Source organism: Loxodonta africana, chromosome 3 (genome assembly GCF_030014295.1).
Source record: "Loxodonta africana isolate mLoxAfr1 chromosome 3, mLoxAfr1.hap2, whole genome shotgun sequence".
Lineage (NCBI taxonomy): Eukaryota > Metazoa > Chordata > Mammalia > Proboscidea > Elephantidae > Loxodonta > Loxodonta africana.
In genome coordinates, this window is record NC_087344.1 from 193,768,056 (window position 1) to 193,785,566 (window position 17,511).

At 38.5% G+C, this 17,511-nt stretch overlaps 1 protein-coding gene across 2 annotated transcripts in view; it reads left to right on the top strand.

Annotated features, from left to right (window-relative positions):
• Positions 1 to 11,878, top strand: part of LOC100662124 (myeloid cell nuclear differentiation antigen-like) — a 64,214-nt gene extending 52,336 nt beyond the window's left edge. For both annotated transcript variants that reach the window (XM_023554148.2, XM_010594862.3), the window contains 3 exons: positions 1,034 to 1,447; positions 3,490 to 3,678; positions 5,880 to 11,878. In XM_023554148.2, coding sequence (XP_023409916.2) covers positions 1,034 to 1,447; positions 3,490 to 3,678; positions 5,880 to 5,942 — 666 coding nt within the window. In that variant the 3' untranslated portion in view covers positions 5,943 to 11,878. The remainder of the gene's footprint in view (positions 1 to 1,033; positions 1,448 to 3,489; positions 3,679 to 5,879) is intronic.
• The last annotated feature ends 5,633 nt before the right edge of the window (positions 11,879 to 17,511 follow it).

The following is a 17,511-nucleotide window of genomic DNA, read 5'->3' on the forward strand; positions in this document are numbered from 1 at the left end:
TCACTCTCAGGTCATGGCCTATATACCTTTCCAGGTCAGAGCATACTGAGCACTGTAGACCACACTTACTGCCTAAAAATCAGTGATCTCCAGTCTAATTCGAAGTGCTCTCCTGCAACTCAGAAATAGTGTAGACCACTGTGGAGAAAGGAGATCAGAGAAAGTCCCCTGACTCCTGGCATTTCCATTTACATGCTTCTCCACAGGGTCAGGCCATTGTTCTAACTGGAGAGCCTCTAGTCTAAACCAAAAAGAAAAAGAAGTTGCCTTCATGTCATATAGACTCATAGTGACCCTGTAGGACAGAGTAGAACTGCCCAATAAGGTTTCCAAGGCTGTAAATCTTTATGGAAGCAGACTACCACGTCTTTCTTCCATGGATTGGCTGGTGGGTTTGAACTACTGACCTTTCAGTTAGTAACTGAGTGCTTAACTACTGTGGTACCAGGGATCCTTCAACTCGGGGAAATTCATGGGGTTTAACCCCTTTGCAACACAACACTACTTTCTTAGAAAGGGTCTTTGTGATTTGAGTCATTAAGCTGCCCTATCTACTGGGATTATTTCCAACTCAAATCCTAAGAAGTCTATGATTTGTGACTTGAACCATTCTCCACTCTCAGCAATGTTAAGAGTGACTCATTTCTTCCTAATTTTTATCTTATTTTGTTACTAAAGTGGATGGAGGGGAAATAAATTGAGATTTTTTTTCAACCTCATCTCTCTTGGGAGTCACTTCGTGATAACACTGACATTGCTCACTGTCTTGGCATAGTTCTTGCTAAGAGACAATCTTTTCTCATGGAGTTAATTCTTGTTAAAGAAAAATATTCTTCCTTCTAGACTCATAAAGCAATGAAGAATAAAAATTTTTAAATATTGTCCATTTTTCTAGCCATACATGTCTAGTTTTTCCAACTCCACCCAGTTATTGTATTTCTTGAGGCTCAACACTGAGTCTGAGATGGCTCTCACTAAAGAGTGGCCTTGTATTCCTTGGTTAATTAACTGTTGTTTGATGTTTCTGTTACAGAAAGCAATATCGAAGACTGAACTTAAAGAGGCTTCCAAAGAAGAGGGTACCCAGAGGGGCCCCAAAAAAGTGATGGTGTTAAAAGCGACAAATCCATATGGATACCAAGGAGAGGGGAGAAAGATGTTTCACGCCACAGTGGCTACTGAGAGTGAATTCTTCCGAGTGAAGGTTTTTGATATAAGCCTGAAGGAGAAGTTTACCCCAAAGAGGATCATTACAATATCAAATTATGTTGGCCGCAATGGTTTCCTGGAAGTGTACAGTGTCTCAAATGTATCTGTTGTTAATACTGACGAAAAGATGGAAATCCCAAGAGCACTTATTAAAAATGCAAATGCAACTCCTAAAATCAGTCATATTTGTTTGCAATCTCCAGGAACATTTGTGAGCGGGACTTTTATGGTCCATAACGTAAGTCTACATCATTGTTTTGTGTGATTTTCTTCTGCAACACCAGAACTCAAAAGTCACTAATTGCCAACTGGAATTTGGTCTGAACCCACGTACCTGAGCAGGGATAGTTGGGTGGAGTCTTCCCACTTCAGAATACGGAATCAGTAACTTGTTAACATTCCTTTTCCCAAAATATCATCATGAAAGTTCTTTAGAAAGAGATTCACCAGGAAGCCTTGGCAGTTTTTCACTATGATGCTCATTCATAGCCACCATGGTAAAGAACGGTGCAGTTTAGATCTCCATACAGACCCTTAGGATTTTATTTCTTTCAGTTCTGGCCTATCTGTATTAATGACCACCTTAACTTAGTTGTGAATAAAGAATTGCCTATCTGAGCTTGGATTCTGGTGTGATAACCAGGGTGAGAAATCAATAGACTATGTTCCCCTAGAATGCAACTATGACCAAGATGATTATAGCTGAGATTACAATCATTTGGATACTAAAGTGCTGTCACCTTTGTCCCATTTATTCACTCAACAAAATATTGTGGAAAACTGACTTTGGAATTAAATAATAAGCAAAACATAGAAAAATTTATTTTATTTTTGGTATTAAATAATAAGAGAAAAATAAATGAAAAGAAGAAATCATATAGTTTAACCACTCAATTTATAAATATGGGCCATTAATTACATACAGAGAACGTTCTTGTGTTCTCAGAATCAGAGTGTGCCTTTAGTCCCAACAAACCATGTAAACACTAAGTTTAGCTGACTTAACCTGTTTGAAATATTTTTCCACACTCCATTATACATGTCTTCTAGACTGACTCTTTACTTTTGCCTGTGCTGTTTTCCATACACACTGTTTAAATGACTCTATTAGTTTCCTAGAGCTGATGTAACAAAATACCAAAAACTGGGTGGCTTATAAGAACAGAAGTTTATTGTCTCACAGGATTGGAGGCTAGGAGTCCAAATCAACATGTCAGGCAGGCCGTGTTCCCTCCAAAGGCTCTAGGAGGAGATCCTTTCTTATCTCCTCCAGCTTTTGGAAGCCCTAGATATTCCTTGACATGTATATGCATCTTCACTCGTCACATGGTCATCCATCCTCTGTTTGTCCTTGTGTCCCTTCTTCTCTTTTATAAAAACACCAGTCATATGGAATTAGGACCCACTCTACTCCATGACCTCATATTAGCTGACAATATCTTCAAAGACTCTATCTTCAAACAAGGTCACATTCAGAGGTACAGGAGTTAGGACTTCATTATATATTTTGGAAGGACATATCCAATCCATAACAACAATGGTGCTTATATATGCATTTGCAGAATGAATAAGCAAAAGTATAAGAGAGATAAAAACTAGAAATTTGGACTAGCCCATCTGAATTCAAGAGGGAGGGCAGGTTGGAGAAGAGTGAATAGAAGAAGACAGAAGGAATTACATATTGGGTAAAAATCTCCTTAAAGAGAACTTGTAATAGTCTTTCTCAGACTCGTAATGAACCTTGAATTGTCTTTTTTCCCCTGTCCTGGGATAGGTGCCAAAGAAATCTACCAAGGTTATCAGATTCCTCTGTATCCAGGCTCCTTAAGAAATTTCAGTTATCCTAAGGTATGAGCGGAAACCTTGGTGGCATAATGGTTAAGTGCTACAGCTGCTAATCAAAGAGTCAGCAGTTCGAATCCACCAGGTGCTCCTTGGAAACTCTATGGGGCAGTTCTACTCTGTCCTCCAGGGTCACTATGAGTTGGAATCGACTCGACGGCACTGGGTTACGTTTGGTTTGGTTAAGGTATGAGCGGCAAAAGCAAGGAAAGTAATTTTTCTAAAGGACTCTAGATAAAGACTTGGAACTAGGTAGGGTAGACAGAGGATCCAAAATAGGGGATTTTCTTAGCAAGTCATTTTAAGCTACTCTATAAGTATAATTCCTGGCCTATATCTTGCATATACCCTGTCAAAGACAAGTTTTCACTAAAATGTTTGTATTTTTCGTTGACATAGAAATTACAGACCCAGTCTTTAGATTTTTTTTTTTTGCAGAAAATGGTGAGGGGCCAATGCGCATACTATGAAATACAAGATAAAACAGGGAAGATGGAAGTAATGATGTATGGACGATTGACTCAAAACAATTGCCAAGAAGGTGATAAACTTCAACTCATCTGCTTTGAATTGTCAAAAAATATGGAACAGTGGCAGCTGAGATCTGTAGCTCACAGTTTCATCAAGGTAGGAACTACATTGGGAATATCATTCTAATGTGGCAGTTTACTTTGTTTAGGCTTTAAGAAAACTAGATTGCTGCTATTACACAGAGATTTCAGCAGGTAGTATAAGATTTAAACCTCGCTGTTTAGTATGTGCAAACTTCTTTCTTTCTTCCTTTCTCTCTTTCTCTTTCTCTTTCTCTCTTTCTCCCCCTCCCTCCCTCCCTCCCTCCCTCCCTCCCTCCCTCCCTCCCTCCCTCCCTTCCTTTCATTCTTTTTTCCTTTCTTTGTTTTCTCCTTCCTTCCTTTCCTTCTCTCTTTCTTTCCTATCTTTCTTGAAAGAAGAGTTTATAATTACATTGAAGAGATAAAATAGAGAGACGCTTTTAAATGATATATGATTCCTAAGGTAAATATTAAAGAATTGGTAAAATCTCCAAAGGCAGGGAAATAGTTGATAAGAATGTGGGCTTGATTAAAGTCCAGCTCTGTGATTTTTCTAGTTACCTAAGCAACTTAAATGCTATGACCCCACATTCCTTATCTGGAAAATGAGGGATATATTTTCTATCTTAGAGATTGTTCTGAAGATTTTACAAAATGATGCATAGACACCACTTATCACAATGACTTTCAAATAATAAGCATTCAATATCTTGTAGCTAGTACTGTTCGCTACATTAAAAAAAAATGAGAGAAATCTTCTAGATAAAAGAATACTCATATAATGACCCAAAACTGTGATACACCAAGTTTTAGAAAACTGAAATTTTGATAGATGTTGGGTGGGGGGTGGGGGGAGATAATGATTGCTCTTTGGTTAAATGTTGAGAAACACAAATTTTATAGTAAGTAGACAGGTGAAGGAAACCCTGGTGGTGTAGTGATTAAGAGCTATGGCTGCTAACCAAAAGGTCAGCAGTTTAAACCCACCAGCCGCTTCTTAGAAACTGTATGGGGCAGTTCTACTCTGTCTTATAAAGAGTTGCTGAGTCAGAATCAAGTTGATGGCAGTGGGTTTGGTTTTTGATTTGGTTTTGATGGGTGAAAGAAAGAGGAAGGAAGGAAGGAAGGAAGGAAGGAAGGAAGGAAGGAAGGAAGGAAGGAAGGAAGGAAGGAAGGAAGGAAGGAAGGAAGGAAGGAAGGAAGGAAGGAAGGAAGGAAGGAAGGAAGGAAGGAAGGAAGGAAGGAAGGAAGGAAGGAAGGAAGGAAGGAAGGAAGAGAAAGAAAGAAAGTGAACAAAGAAAGAAAAGGAAGGAAAGGAGAAAGAGAAAGAGAAAAGAAATATATATGGGATGGAATTAAAGGATCATTATCAGGAGGACATATGTTTTTCTGGCAATAATCTGGACAGTAGGTTAAAGGTAGGCCCCTGGAGATGGGAAGATCAGTTGGAAGTTTATTGAAGAAATCCAAACAAGAAGAGAAAAATGCAAGTGGGCTTGGGTGGATGAAGAAGAAAGTCTTGTAAAGACAGATTCTATAATTCATTGTGACTAATTACGGGTGGTGGTAAGGGAGAGGAAGAATTCAAAGATAATATCTAGGTGGTCATCATAGTCATTTGGATGATGATGGTACCATTCACTAAAGTAAAGAACATAGAGGGAAGAGCTGTCCTTAATGAAATGTACATCCTGATCTACAACAGAGGTGGCTGGGTCTACATGACAAAGACTATGCTCTTTGTCAAACTCAAGCACACCCCTTTGGGATTCTTGGTAACACTAACCTAAGCTACCATTGGAATGCAAACAGGTCAAATATGAATACTAATATATCCAGGTACACAGAAATGCACCCACTCTCAGATCTCTATTTCCTGGATCCATCATTGCAAACATCACAACATTTACCCTCCTAGCAATTGCATCAAAAATACCTTTTTAACCTTCCTCCCACCTTTCTTCCCCTATCAAAATCTTCTCACCTCCTAACATTGGGTACACCAGCTCCTTCGTCTCTGCTGTTGCTACCTGCACCTCTTGCCCCAGTCCACATTTGCTCATGGATATAAGTGAATATTTGATTTTAGGCTCCCAACCAAAGGAGGCAGGTGGTGGCTCAAAGGATAGGAATACATTAAAGCAGTTAGGTACGAGTGAGACAAGAGCCTCTAGAAAGGAAAGAAGGGAAGGGATGTGGCTCCTGAGGAATAGGTAACCACAGTGTGAGTGAAGGGAAACGTATAATTGGTCTTTCTTTATCTCTTTATTCTTCAAGGTTATCAAGACCAAGAAATACACCGAACAGCCACTCAATCCTAATTCAAGTATGGAAACTTGATTATAATCCTCCTCCTAAAAACTTGGATGTCATTCATAATGATGTGTATGGAGATAAGACCTACATATGGAAATATACATATATCTGGTGGAAATAAGCAATATATTTACCAGCTATTAACTCTAGGAGCCCTGGTGGCTCAGTGGTTAAGAGCTTGGCTGCTAACCAAAATTCTGGTGGTTCGAATCCACCAGCTGCTCCTTGGAAACCCTATGGGGCCATTCTACTCTGTCCTAAAGGATCCTGTGAGTCAGAATCAACTCAGTGGCAATGGGTTTGGTTTTTGTTTTATTAACTCTGGGTAATAGGATTAAGGGTGTTTTTTATTTTCTTCACTACATACTATTTCGTATTTTCTAAGTACCACGTTTTGTGTTAATTTGAAAAAGAAAGCATTTTTCCCCCCTTAACGGAGTGCTTCCTAACGTCTCTCTAATCCATCTGCAAGTTGCTTAAAAGCAAATAGTTTGTGACCTGTAAATCAGAATGGGGCACACAGGCCCAAAGCAATATCTGAATTTGCATTCTGGATGAAACCTTTGGAGGAGAAGAAGAATAAACAATCCATACCCTGCATCAAGGAGCCCAGGTAAAGGGGCAGATATGGCTGAAATCCAGCCTGTGCTTCCATTGGCATGCCCTGTTTCCTGGAAAGGGACTGCTTTAGCTCAGAACAAAGGATCCCAAAAACAAAGGATATCTTTTCAAAATTGGCCTTCCTAAAAGGGGCTAATGACTGACTAATTTGTCTGCCAAAAAAAAAAAAAGCCTTCTGGGGATTTGCATGACAGTACTAGAGTATATTAGAAGCATTCCACGCCTGTCTGATGTGCAATATCCAGTCCCATCCATTTTTTCAAGTATCAGCACTCCTCAGTAGCTCTCTAACAATATTTACTGGTTAACATTCCACATTGGAGTCCCTGTGTAATGCAAAAGGTTAACATGATCAGCTGCTAATAAAAAGGTTGGAAGTACAAGTCCACTCAGTGATACCTCAGAGGAAAGATGTGTGATCTACTTCCAAAAAACCAACTATTAAAAACCCCATGGAGTATAGTTCTATTCTGAAACACATAGGGTCGCCATGAATTGGAATTGACTTAACAGCAGCAGGTTAGGGTTATATTCCACATATATGGATTCCATCAGGAAATTGCCTCAGGCAAAGACTTACATTAGACACATATTGAAGAATAATTAATTTACTCTAGAGTAAAATGGTAGAAATACCTAAAACTGAAATTTACAATGTATTTATTGATCACATAATTTCACCTTACATTTTGCAATTGTGTTGTTTCATTTAATCTTCACACTAGCTCTAGAAGGTTGATAGTTTTCTCTTTATTATTCTCCCTCTATGAGAAAAGAAGGAGCCCTGGTGGAGAAACAGTTAAGTGTTCTGCTGCTAACTAAAATGTAGGCGGTTGGAAACCCACCAGTTGCTTGGGGATAGAAAAGGCTTGGCGATGTGCCTATGAAACCCTGTGAGGCAGTTCTGTTCTTTCACATAGGGTCACTATAAGTTGGAATGGACTTCAGCACACACAACAACAAATGAGAAAAACAAGAAACAGAAAGAGAAAGTCATTTTCCTAATGACAGATGTTAAATTTGTTAACATGTTAAGCCTGATTTGGAATCATGGCCTATTGGTTTCATTTGTGGTGGTATGCAGTGAAGGCGAGTGAGGATGAGAGGAAAATGAAAAGGGATAGAATGGGGAATCCTTCCAATGATTTAAGGAAAAGAGGCTTTAGAATTGTGGCTTATGGTTTGGGGTCAAAGATCCAAAGAATAATATTGCATTGTTTTTCTTTACATTGCCTCTTTTCAAATTACCTGTTGATTTTGTTTTGTTTATTTTTTTTTATCACAAGCAATGATAGGCTTAGATACCAATTTAGACATTAGTTACATAATTCAATTTCCTCATCTGAAAATGAGAAAATTGAAGTCCAGAAAATCTAAGTGAAGTGATGACGACCGCAAGATCACTCAGCTAGTTAGGAAATAGATTTTATCCTGAGAAAATACCAAAATCAAATTTGATTTATGAACACTGAGAGAAAGGACTGCTTCATACACAAATGATGTTTATATTCTGAGCTATACCAATAATTCATATTCATGTTGCTTTCTGTAGACTGTTATTGATCTTCTTGAGTATGTAGGTAATAGTGATTAAGAGTTAGATAAGGAATCATTTAAGTGACCATTCCAATGTTTTTGTTTTCCTTAACATTACCCTAATTTACCTTTGAACTTGTAACTTCTAAGGACGGAGGTGTCCCTAAATGAGATGAGTAGGAAATGACACCCCATTGAAGAGTTTACTTCATTGATTTTTTTCACTTAAATTCTTTTATCCTCTAATTGCAAGCCTCCATTCTTCCTTATATTTTGCAACTTGCCTTATATCATAGCCCTCCCTTGGAGGCAAAGGAAGATATGGAAGAAGCTATAAATTCCCCTAAATGTGGACCAAGGAGATAGTCACAACAGTCCACAGAGATGCTTATCTGCTACCATAGACATCTCAGAAATCTGGTTTGTAGCAACGCTTTGAAGACATGCAAGAGGGAGAAGAATATCTCTGGGAGGATCTTTAGGGTATCACAGTATGACTATAATTATAAGAGACACACCCAACCTGCAGTGTCAATACCTTTTCTCTACAGCAGAAACATGGAAATTTATTGCACTGATTTTATATACTTTATGGGTCTTAAAATTTTCATGATTAATTTTACAAGTCATTCTTTTTATATTTATTTTTACTCAGCCATAAAATAAATGATTACATCCTTACTATAAAAAATTCAAATAATTTGAAAGTTTCCTTGGAAACTGGAACAATCACACTTTTGTCCCCAGAGAAAATCACCATTGCTTTACTGTGTATTTTTCTAGACCACAGACCTTTTCTATTCACTTGTATGTGTATATATACATAAAGAAATATATCCCTGTTTATAGGAATTTTAATTAAAATGACTCAGTGTCCTCATTTGTAAAAAGAGAATTAATAATAGTATTTGCATAATAGGGCTGTTGAGGACATTTAGTGAGACAATCTATATAAAACCAAAAACCCATTGCCATTGAATTGATTCCAGCTCGCAGCAACCCTAATGGACAGAGTAGAACTACCTCCCTGGGGTTTCCAAGGCTGTAGTCTTTACAGAAGAAGGCTGGCACATCTTTCTCCCACAGAGAGCTGGTGGGTTCAAATTGCCAAGCTTTGGTTTAGCAGCTTGAGCACTGAACTACTTTGCCACCAGGGCTATTTAACGTATATAAAGCATTTAGCAATTAACTAACGTGCGATTAAACAACTGATAAACATAGTTGTTTTCATTATTGTCTATAACTTGTATTTTTTATTTAACAGTATGTTTTTAGAAATATTTCTGTATCTGAGCATATAAATCTAATTCATACTTTTTTAAAATGTCATATAGTATCTAATAACAAATTTATCATTGATTAATTTTGTTTTTCTTATTGGTCACTTCAATTGAATTATTACTAAATAAAAACAATGTTCAGTTAATGTTCATAAGCCAACATGTTTCTAGGTGAGTATCTATAAGTGAAATTAAGCGGTAGAAATATATATTTATGTTAAGTGTGTAAGGTTAACACTAGCTAATTTTCAGAAGTATATCTCTAGACCTTCTTCCTAGTCTGCCTTAGCCTGGAAGCTCTGTTGAAACCTGTCTACCACGAGTAACCCTGCTGGTACTTGAAATACTGGTGGCATAGCTTCCAGCATCATTGCAACCTATAAGCCATCATGGTATGATCAACTGACAGAAGGGTGGTAGGAGTTGGTTAATAGCATTATTTAATTCTTCCATATCACTATGTAATTTTTGTCTACTTGTTTTATTAACTGAGGTAGTTTACTCATCAGGTATTTTGTTAGGTATCCTGTAAGCCCATATCCCCGTGAAGGTATCACCTACTCAGCTTTGAAAAGTCTTTTAGAGGGAAAGGCCAAGAGCAAAATCTGAATCTGGTTCAGGCTCATGCATTAAAGAAGAGGACTCTGGAGCAGAGAGTTCAGATATCACAGAACTACAGCCAGTCCCTCCACACAATGCAAGTCAGGGGCTCATAGGTTAGCCTTCAAATTCTTAAAGAGAATTATCTTTAGGAGAAGTCAGCCTCCCCATTTGGCAAAGCATCAGCACCAGGGTGATGATGCACCAGGGTAGAAAAGTCAGTTTTCCCTGTTTTTATCTGTTCCTTATTCCAGACTGTCTTTTGCTCTGCCCTGATTTTACCCTTGTGGACACCTGCACCTCGGCCTCTGAAGCCTTTATCTGTGGGAAATGGACAGAGTGTCCCAATGCAGCATTAGGGACAGACAAGAGTAGACTATAAATCCCTGCTCTTTAATCTATTTTCTAAATGATGCCCCAGCTGCTCTATGGCCCAGGCTACAGCTCCCACCACCAAGCTACACACACCATTTCATGACAGGCTGTCATATGTAGATGTTTCCCAAGACTGTCATGTATGTGTTTGATCTGAAAAATTATATTTCTCTTTAGAGCTTCTCCAGGTTTTGTTTGGAGGATGGAAGTAACAGCCTGTACCTGTTTGCCATCTTGGCACAGGTGGCCATAGATGGAGTTCTTGTCTAGTCATTCACATCTTAGCCCCCTTGTCTCCATGCCACTTCAACTACACATGTGACCATATTAAGACAACTCTGATTTTCCCATGCATGCTGACTTGGAAGGGACTATGTGATGCTTTCTATGACACTATAAACATGCCACATGGCAATTTCATGGCTTTTTAAGTCCCCCCCCCTTTTACGTTTCTCTTGGTAATTTAAATGGGTAGAAAATATATTTTAAAAGTCATGATGTTATTTTACTCTTTCTTTAAAGTGACTCTAGGAGCCCTGTTGGCGCAGTGGTTAAGAGCTTGGCTACTAACCAAAAGTTTGGCAGTTCAAATCCACCAGCCACTCCTTGGAAACCCTATGGGGCAGTTTTACTTTGTCCTCTAGGGTCACGTCACTATAAGTTGGAATCGATTTGATGGCCACAGGCTTTTTTTTTTTTTTAATCATCATCCACAGGGTTTAGTTTGAGCAATGAACCTGATTTCCCTATGAAGGCAAACTGAAAGCACATGGTTGAAGTGGACAATGATTCAATGATGCATAAATCAGCTTGGCCAGCTCAGACTCCAGCACTGAAAGATGTTGTAGGGATAAGGAGGTTGATATAGGTTTTTGATATGAGTATACCAAACACAGGAGTACCTGGGTGGTAGAAATGGTGAGTGCTGGACTGCTAAGCAAAAGTTTGGCAGTTTGAACATACCCAGAGGTGTCTCAGAAGACAGGCCTGATGATCTGCTTCTGAAAGGTCACAGATTTCAAAACCCTATAGAGCAGTTCTACTCTGTACATATGGGGTTGTCATGAGTGGGAATTGACTTGACAGCAACCAATAATAACAAACCCAACATATTCTACTCTTTCATTTTCTTCTTGGAGACCACAACCTTACCTCTAATGTGGGCCTAATGTGGATATAAAGGGCCTGACTGTTATTTCTTGGTGCAATTGCTCTTCTACTCGCTCTTACTCTTCTCCTTAGCCTGATGAGTTAGGGAATTAACCTGCTGGGGACTGTTCCCTGAAGGTTTTCAATGACCTTGTGAATTGATATTTCAGATGATCAAACCAAAACCAAATCTATCACTCTCCAGTCAGTTCTTAATCATAGTGATCCTATAGGACAGAGTAGAATAGTCCTAGAGGGTTTCCAAGGAGTGGCTGGTGGATTAGAACTGCCAACCTTCTGATTAGCAGCTCTTAACCACTGCACCACCATGGCTCATTTGAGATGATTTAAAAAAAAAAAAAAACCCTTTGCCATCAAGTTGATTCCAACTCATAGTGACCTTGTAGGACAAAGTAGAACTGCCCCATCAAACTTCCAAAGACTGCCTGGTGGATTCAAACTACTGACATTTTGCTTAGCAGCTGTAGCACTTAACCACTACACCACCAGAGTTTCCATTTTCGGATGATATCAAAAAACCAAACCCATTGCTATCAAGTCAATTCTCATGCCAACCCTCTAGGATGGACTAGAACTGCCCCATAGAGTTTCCAAGGAATGCCTGTTGGATTCAAAGTGCCGACCTTTTGGTTAGCAGGTGTAGCTCTTAAGCACTACACCACTAGGGTTTCTTTGAGATAATAGGAGACCATAAACGTATGTCCAGAAATGAGTTCTCTCATTTCTCCCTGTGAGCTTTCTGTATGATTACCTGAATCACCAATTATTTGGCCACTGACAAAAGAATCAGGGAAACTGTATTTTTTTTAAAACATTTATTTAGTGTAGTAAATATATATGTAATAAAGCATTTGCCATTTAAACATTTTCTATACATACTGTTCAGGGACATTAATTATGTTCATCATGTTGTTCAACCATTGCCACTATCTGCTTCCAAATTTTTCCATCTTCTTTAACAGAAGCTCAATGTACCCTAAGCAATGAGTCCCCCTTTCCTCCCTTCTGCCTACCGCTGGTAACCACTAACTTCAGTCTCTATGCACTTGCCTGTTCTAGATATTTCATGTAAGTGGGATGGTACAGTGTTTGTCCTTATGTGACTGACTTTTTAACTCAGCACGATGTTTCCAAGGTTCATCCACATTTTAGCATGTATGAGGACTTCATTAGTCCCTATATCTGTGTAATACTCCATTGTATGCATATACCATATTTTATTTATCCATTCATCTGTTGATGGACATTTAGGCTTTTCTACTTTTTAGCTATTATGAATAGTGCTGCAATAAACATGGATGTACGAGCATCTGTTTGTGTACCTGCTTTCAATTCTTATGGGTATATACCTAGGACTGGAATTGCTGGATCATGTGGTAATTCTATATTTAACTTTTTGAGGAATCATCAAAGTGATTTCCATAGTGAGGTGTATTATTTTACAAACCCATCAGCAACAGATAAGGGTTCCAGTTTTTCCACATCTTGGCCAATACTTATCTTCATTTTTTTAATCATAGCTATCTCAGTGGGTGTGAAGTGACATTTCATTGTGGATTTGATTTGTATTTCCTTAATGACTACCACCCATCTGCCAGTTTGTTTCACTGTGGTAGCTTACATGTTGCTGTGATGCTAGAAGCTATGCCACCCGTGCTTCGAGTACCAGCAGAGTTGTCCATGATGGACAGATTTCAAAAAAGCTTCCAGACTAAGACAGACAAGGAAGAAGGACCTGGCAGTCTACTTCTGAAAAACTTGGCCAGTGAAAACCTTATGAATGGCAATGAAACATTGTCTGATATAGTGCCAGGAGACAAGCCCCTCCGGTAGGAAGACACTCAAAATACACCTGGGGAAGAGTTTACTTCCCCAGAGTAGAGCAGATGGAGTAAAGATTTCAGAATCTTCATTTGCTGATGTGGCATGAATCAGAATAAGAAGAAACAGCTACAAACACCCATTAATAATTGAAACATTGAATGTATGAAGTATGAATCTAGGAAAATTGGTAGTTGTGAAAATGAAGTGGAATGCATAAAGATCAATATCCTAGGCATTAGTGAGCTGAAAAGAACTGGTATTGGCCACTTTGAATCAAACAGTCATATGGTCTATTATGCCAGGAATGACAAATTGAATAGGGATGGCATAGCATTTGTTCTCAAAAACAACATTTCAAGATCTATCCCGAAGTAAACCTTCAGGATAATATCCATATACGTACAAGGAAGAACAGTTAATAAGACTATTTTTTAAATTTATGCACCAACCACTGAAGTCAAAGATGAAGACACTGAAGATTTTGACTAACTTCTACAGTCTGAAATTTGATCAAACCTGCAATCAAGATGCATTGATAATTACTGGTGCTTGGAATTCAAAAGTTGGAAACAAAGAAGAAGGACTGGTAGTTGGAAATTATGGCCTTGGTAGTAGAAACAACACAGGAGTTCACATGATAGAATTTTTCAAGACAAATGATTCATTCATTACAAACACTTTTTCAACAACATACATGGCAATTATACACATAGACCTCCCCAACAGGAAAACACAGAAATGAAATCAACTACCTCTGTGGAAAGAGACAATGGAGAAGCTCAACATCATGAGTCAGGAGAAGGCCAGGGGCCAATTGCAGAATAGACCATCAGTTGCCCATATGCAAGTTCAAGTTGAAGCTGAAGAATATTAAAACAAGTCCACAAGAGCCAAAGTACGACCTCAAGTATATCACAACTGAATTTAGAGACCATCTCAAGAACAGATTTGATGCATGGAACACTAATGGCCAAAGACCAGAGGAGTTGTGGAATGACATCAAGGATATCATATATAAAGAAAGCAAAAGGTCATAAAAAGACAGGAAAGAAAGAAAAGATCAAAATGGATGTCAGCAGAGACTCTGAAACTTGCTCTAGAATGTAAAGTAGCTAAAGTGAATAGAAGAGAGGATTAAGTAAATAGTGGCTAGAGAAGACAAAGTAAAGTATTATAAAGAAATGTGAAAAGACCTGGAGTTAGAAAACCAAAAGGGAAAAACACGATTGACGTTTCTCGTATTGAAAGAACTGAAAAAAAACAATTCAAGTCTCAAGTCGCAATATTGAAGATTTCTATGGGCAAAATACTGAACTACTCAGGAAGCATCAAAATGAGATGGAAGGAATACACAGACAGAGTCACCATACCAAAAAAATTAATTGGTTGACATTCAACCATTTCAGGTAGTATATGATCAAGAACTGATGGTACTGAAGGAAGAAGTCCAAACTGCACTGAAGGTGCTGGCAAAAAACATAGCTCCAAGAACTGATGGAATATCAACTGAGATGTTTCAATAAACAGATGCAGCACTGGAGGTGCTGTCTTGCCTAGGTCAAGAAATTTGGAAGACAGCTACCTGGCCGACTGAGGGGAAGAGTTCCACATATTCGTCCATTCTAAAGAAAGGTGATCAAACAGAATGCAGAGATTATCAAACCATATCATTAATATCATATGCAAATAAAATTGTGCTGAAGATAATTCAAAAAGTTTTCATCAGTACATTCACACAGAACTGCCAGGTATTCAAGCTCAATTCAGAAGAGGACTTGGAATGAGAGATATCATTGCTGATGTCAGATGGGTCTTGGCTGAAAGCAGAGAATACCAGGAAGATGTTTACCTGTGTTTTATTGACTATGCAAAGGCATTCGACTGTGTAGAACATAACAAATTATGGATGACATTGCAAATAATGGGAATTACAGAACACTTAATTGTACTCATGCAGAACGCGTATAGACCTAGAGGCAGTGATTCAAACAGAACAAGGGAATGCTGTGCAGTTAAAATCAGGAAAGTTGTTGATCAGGGCCATATCTTTTCACCATATTTACTTAATCTGTATGCTGAGCAAGTAGTCTGAGAAGCTGGATTATATGAAAAAGAATAGGGCATCAGGGTTGGAGGAAGACTAACAACCTGCCATATCCAGATGACACAACCTTGCTTGCTGAAAGCAAAGAGGATTTGACACACTTACTGATGAAGATCAAAGACTACATACAGCCTTCAGTATGGATTACACCACAACATAAGAAAACAAAAATCCTCACAACTGGACCAAGATGCAACATCATGAAAAACAAAGAAAAGGCTGAAGTTGTGAAGGGTTTCATTTTACTTGCATCCACAATCAACACCTATGGAAGCAGCAGTCAAGAAATCAAATGATGTATTGCATTGGGCAAATCTGTTGTAAAAGACCTCTTTAAAGTGTTAAAAAGCAAGGAAGTCACTTCTAGGACTAAGGTGCTCCTGACTCAAGCCACAGTATTTTCAATCACCTCATACCCATGCAAAAGCTGGTCAATGAATAAGGAAGACTGAAGAAGAACTGATGCCTTTGAATTATGGTGCTGGCAAAGAATATTGAATATACCATGAACTACGAGAAGAACAAACAAATATGTCCTGAAAGAAGTACAGCCAGAATGCTCCTTAGAAGAGAGGATGGTAAGACTTCATCTCATGCACTTTGGATGTGTTATCAGGTGGGATCCGTTCCTGGAAAAGAACATAATCCTTGGTAAAGTAGAGGGTGAGAGAAAGAGGGGAAGACCTTCAATGAGATGGATTGACACACTGGCTGCAACTATGGACTCAAGCATAGCAATGATTGTTAGGAAGGTGCAGAACCAGTCAGTGTTTTGCTTTGCTGTGCACAGGGTTGCTATGAGTTAGAACCAACTTAATGGCACAAAACAACAATGACTAATGACGTTCAGCATCTTTTCGTGTACTTACTGGCCATTTGTATTTCTTCTTTGGCCAACTGTCTATTCATTTGTCTGTTTTTATGAATGGGTGGTTCTTTTTGTTGTTAGGTTGTAGGAGTTTGTATATTCTGCGTACTAAACTCTTAACAAATTTATGATTCCCCTCAATTTTTTCTCAATCTGTATGTTGTCTCATTATTTTGATAATAAATTTCTTCGATGAGCAAAAAATTTTAATTTTGATATATTCCATTTCTCTATGTTTGTGTCTTTTGTTGCTCGTCCTAGATTTTCTTTTTTGTTCTTATTGCTGTAGTATGCATTTTGACTTTAAGAGCTTGGGTTATGGAGTTGGACTGAGTGGAAATGGATTCTGATTGTACCTATTGCTTGTTGTATAAAGTTGGATAACTTACACCAAGTTCCTGTTGTTGTTAGCTCTCATTGAGTTGTCATTGGCCTAAAACTCATGGTGATCCCATTCATAATGTAACTAAACACTGCAAAGTCCTGTGCCATTCCATGAGTTGTTTGTGGATTTGACCACTGTGATTCATAAGGTTTTTATTATCTGATTTTTGGAAGTGGGTCACCAGGCCTTTTTTTCTAGTCCATGGTAGTCTAGAAGCTTCACTGAAATCTATTCAGCATCATAGCAACACGCAAGTTTCCACAAACCGATGAGTGGTGGCTGTGTAAAGTTTCACTGACAGATTGGTGATGGTTATGCATGAAGTGCACTGGCCTGGAATCAAACCTAGTTCTCCTACATGAAAGGTAAGAATTCTACCATAGAACCACCACTGCTCCCTCTGTGCTTTCAGTGTTTTGCCCTTCTTTGTTCCACATATTAAAATTCCATCTACACAGTTTGAAGTATTAAGAATTGCTCTGAATTTCCTTAACCTGTGGCAGTAATTGCATGTTCCATACTAAAGTTCCAACAAAAGCTATCACTCGACATGAGTTCATTATAAAATGTACCAAAATGAAACAAAACACATTACCACGGAGTCAATTTCAACTCATAGCCACCCTGTAGGACAGAGTAGACCTGCCCCATAGAGTTTCCAAGGCTGTAGCTCTTTATGGAAGCAGACTGGCACATCTTTCTCCCCTGGAGTGCCTTTACCCTTTTTCTCAAGACAAGCTTAATGTATCAACATAAACAGCAGAAACCTAAAGCCTGAAAGAGCACCGTGAACACCTCTAGGTGTTTGTGACAGTTATTCCAGAGCCTCC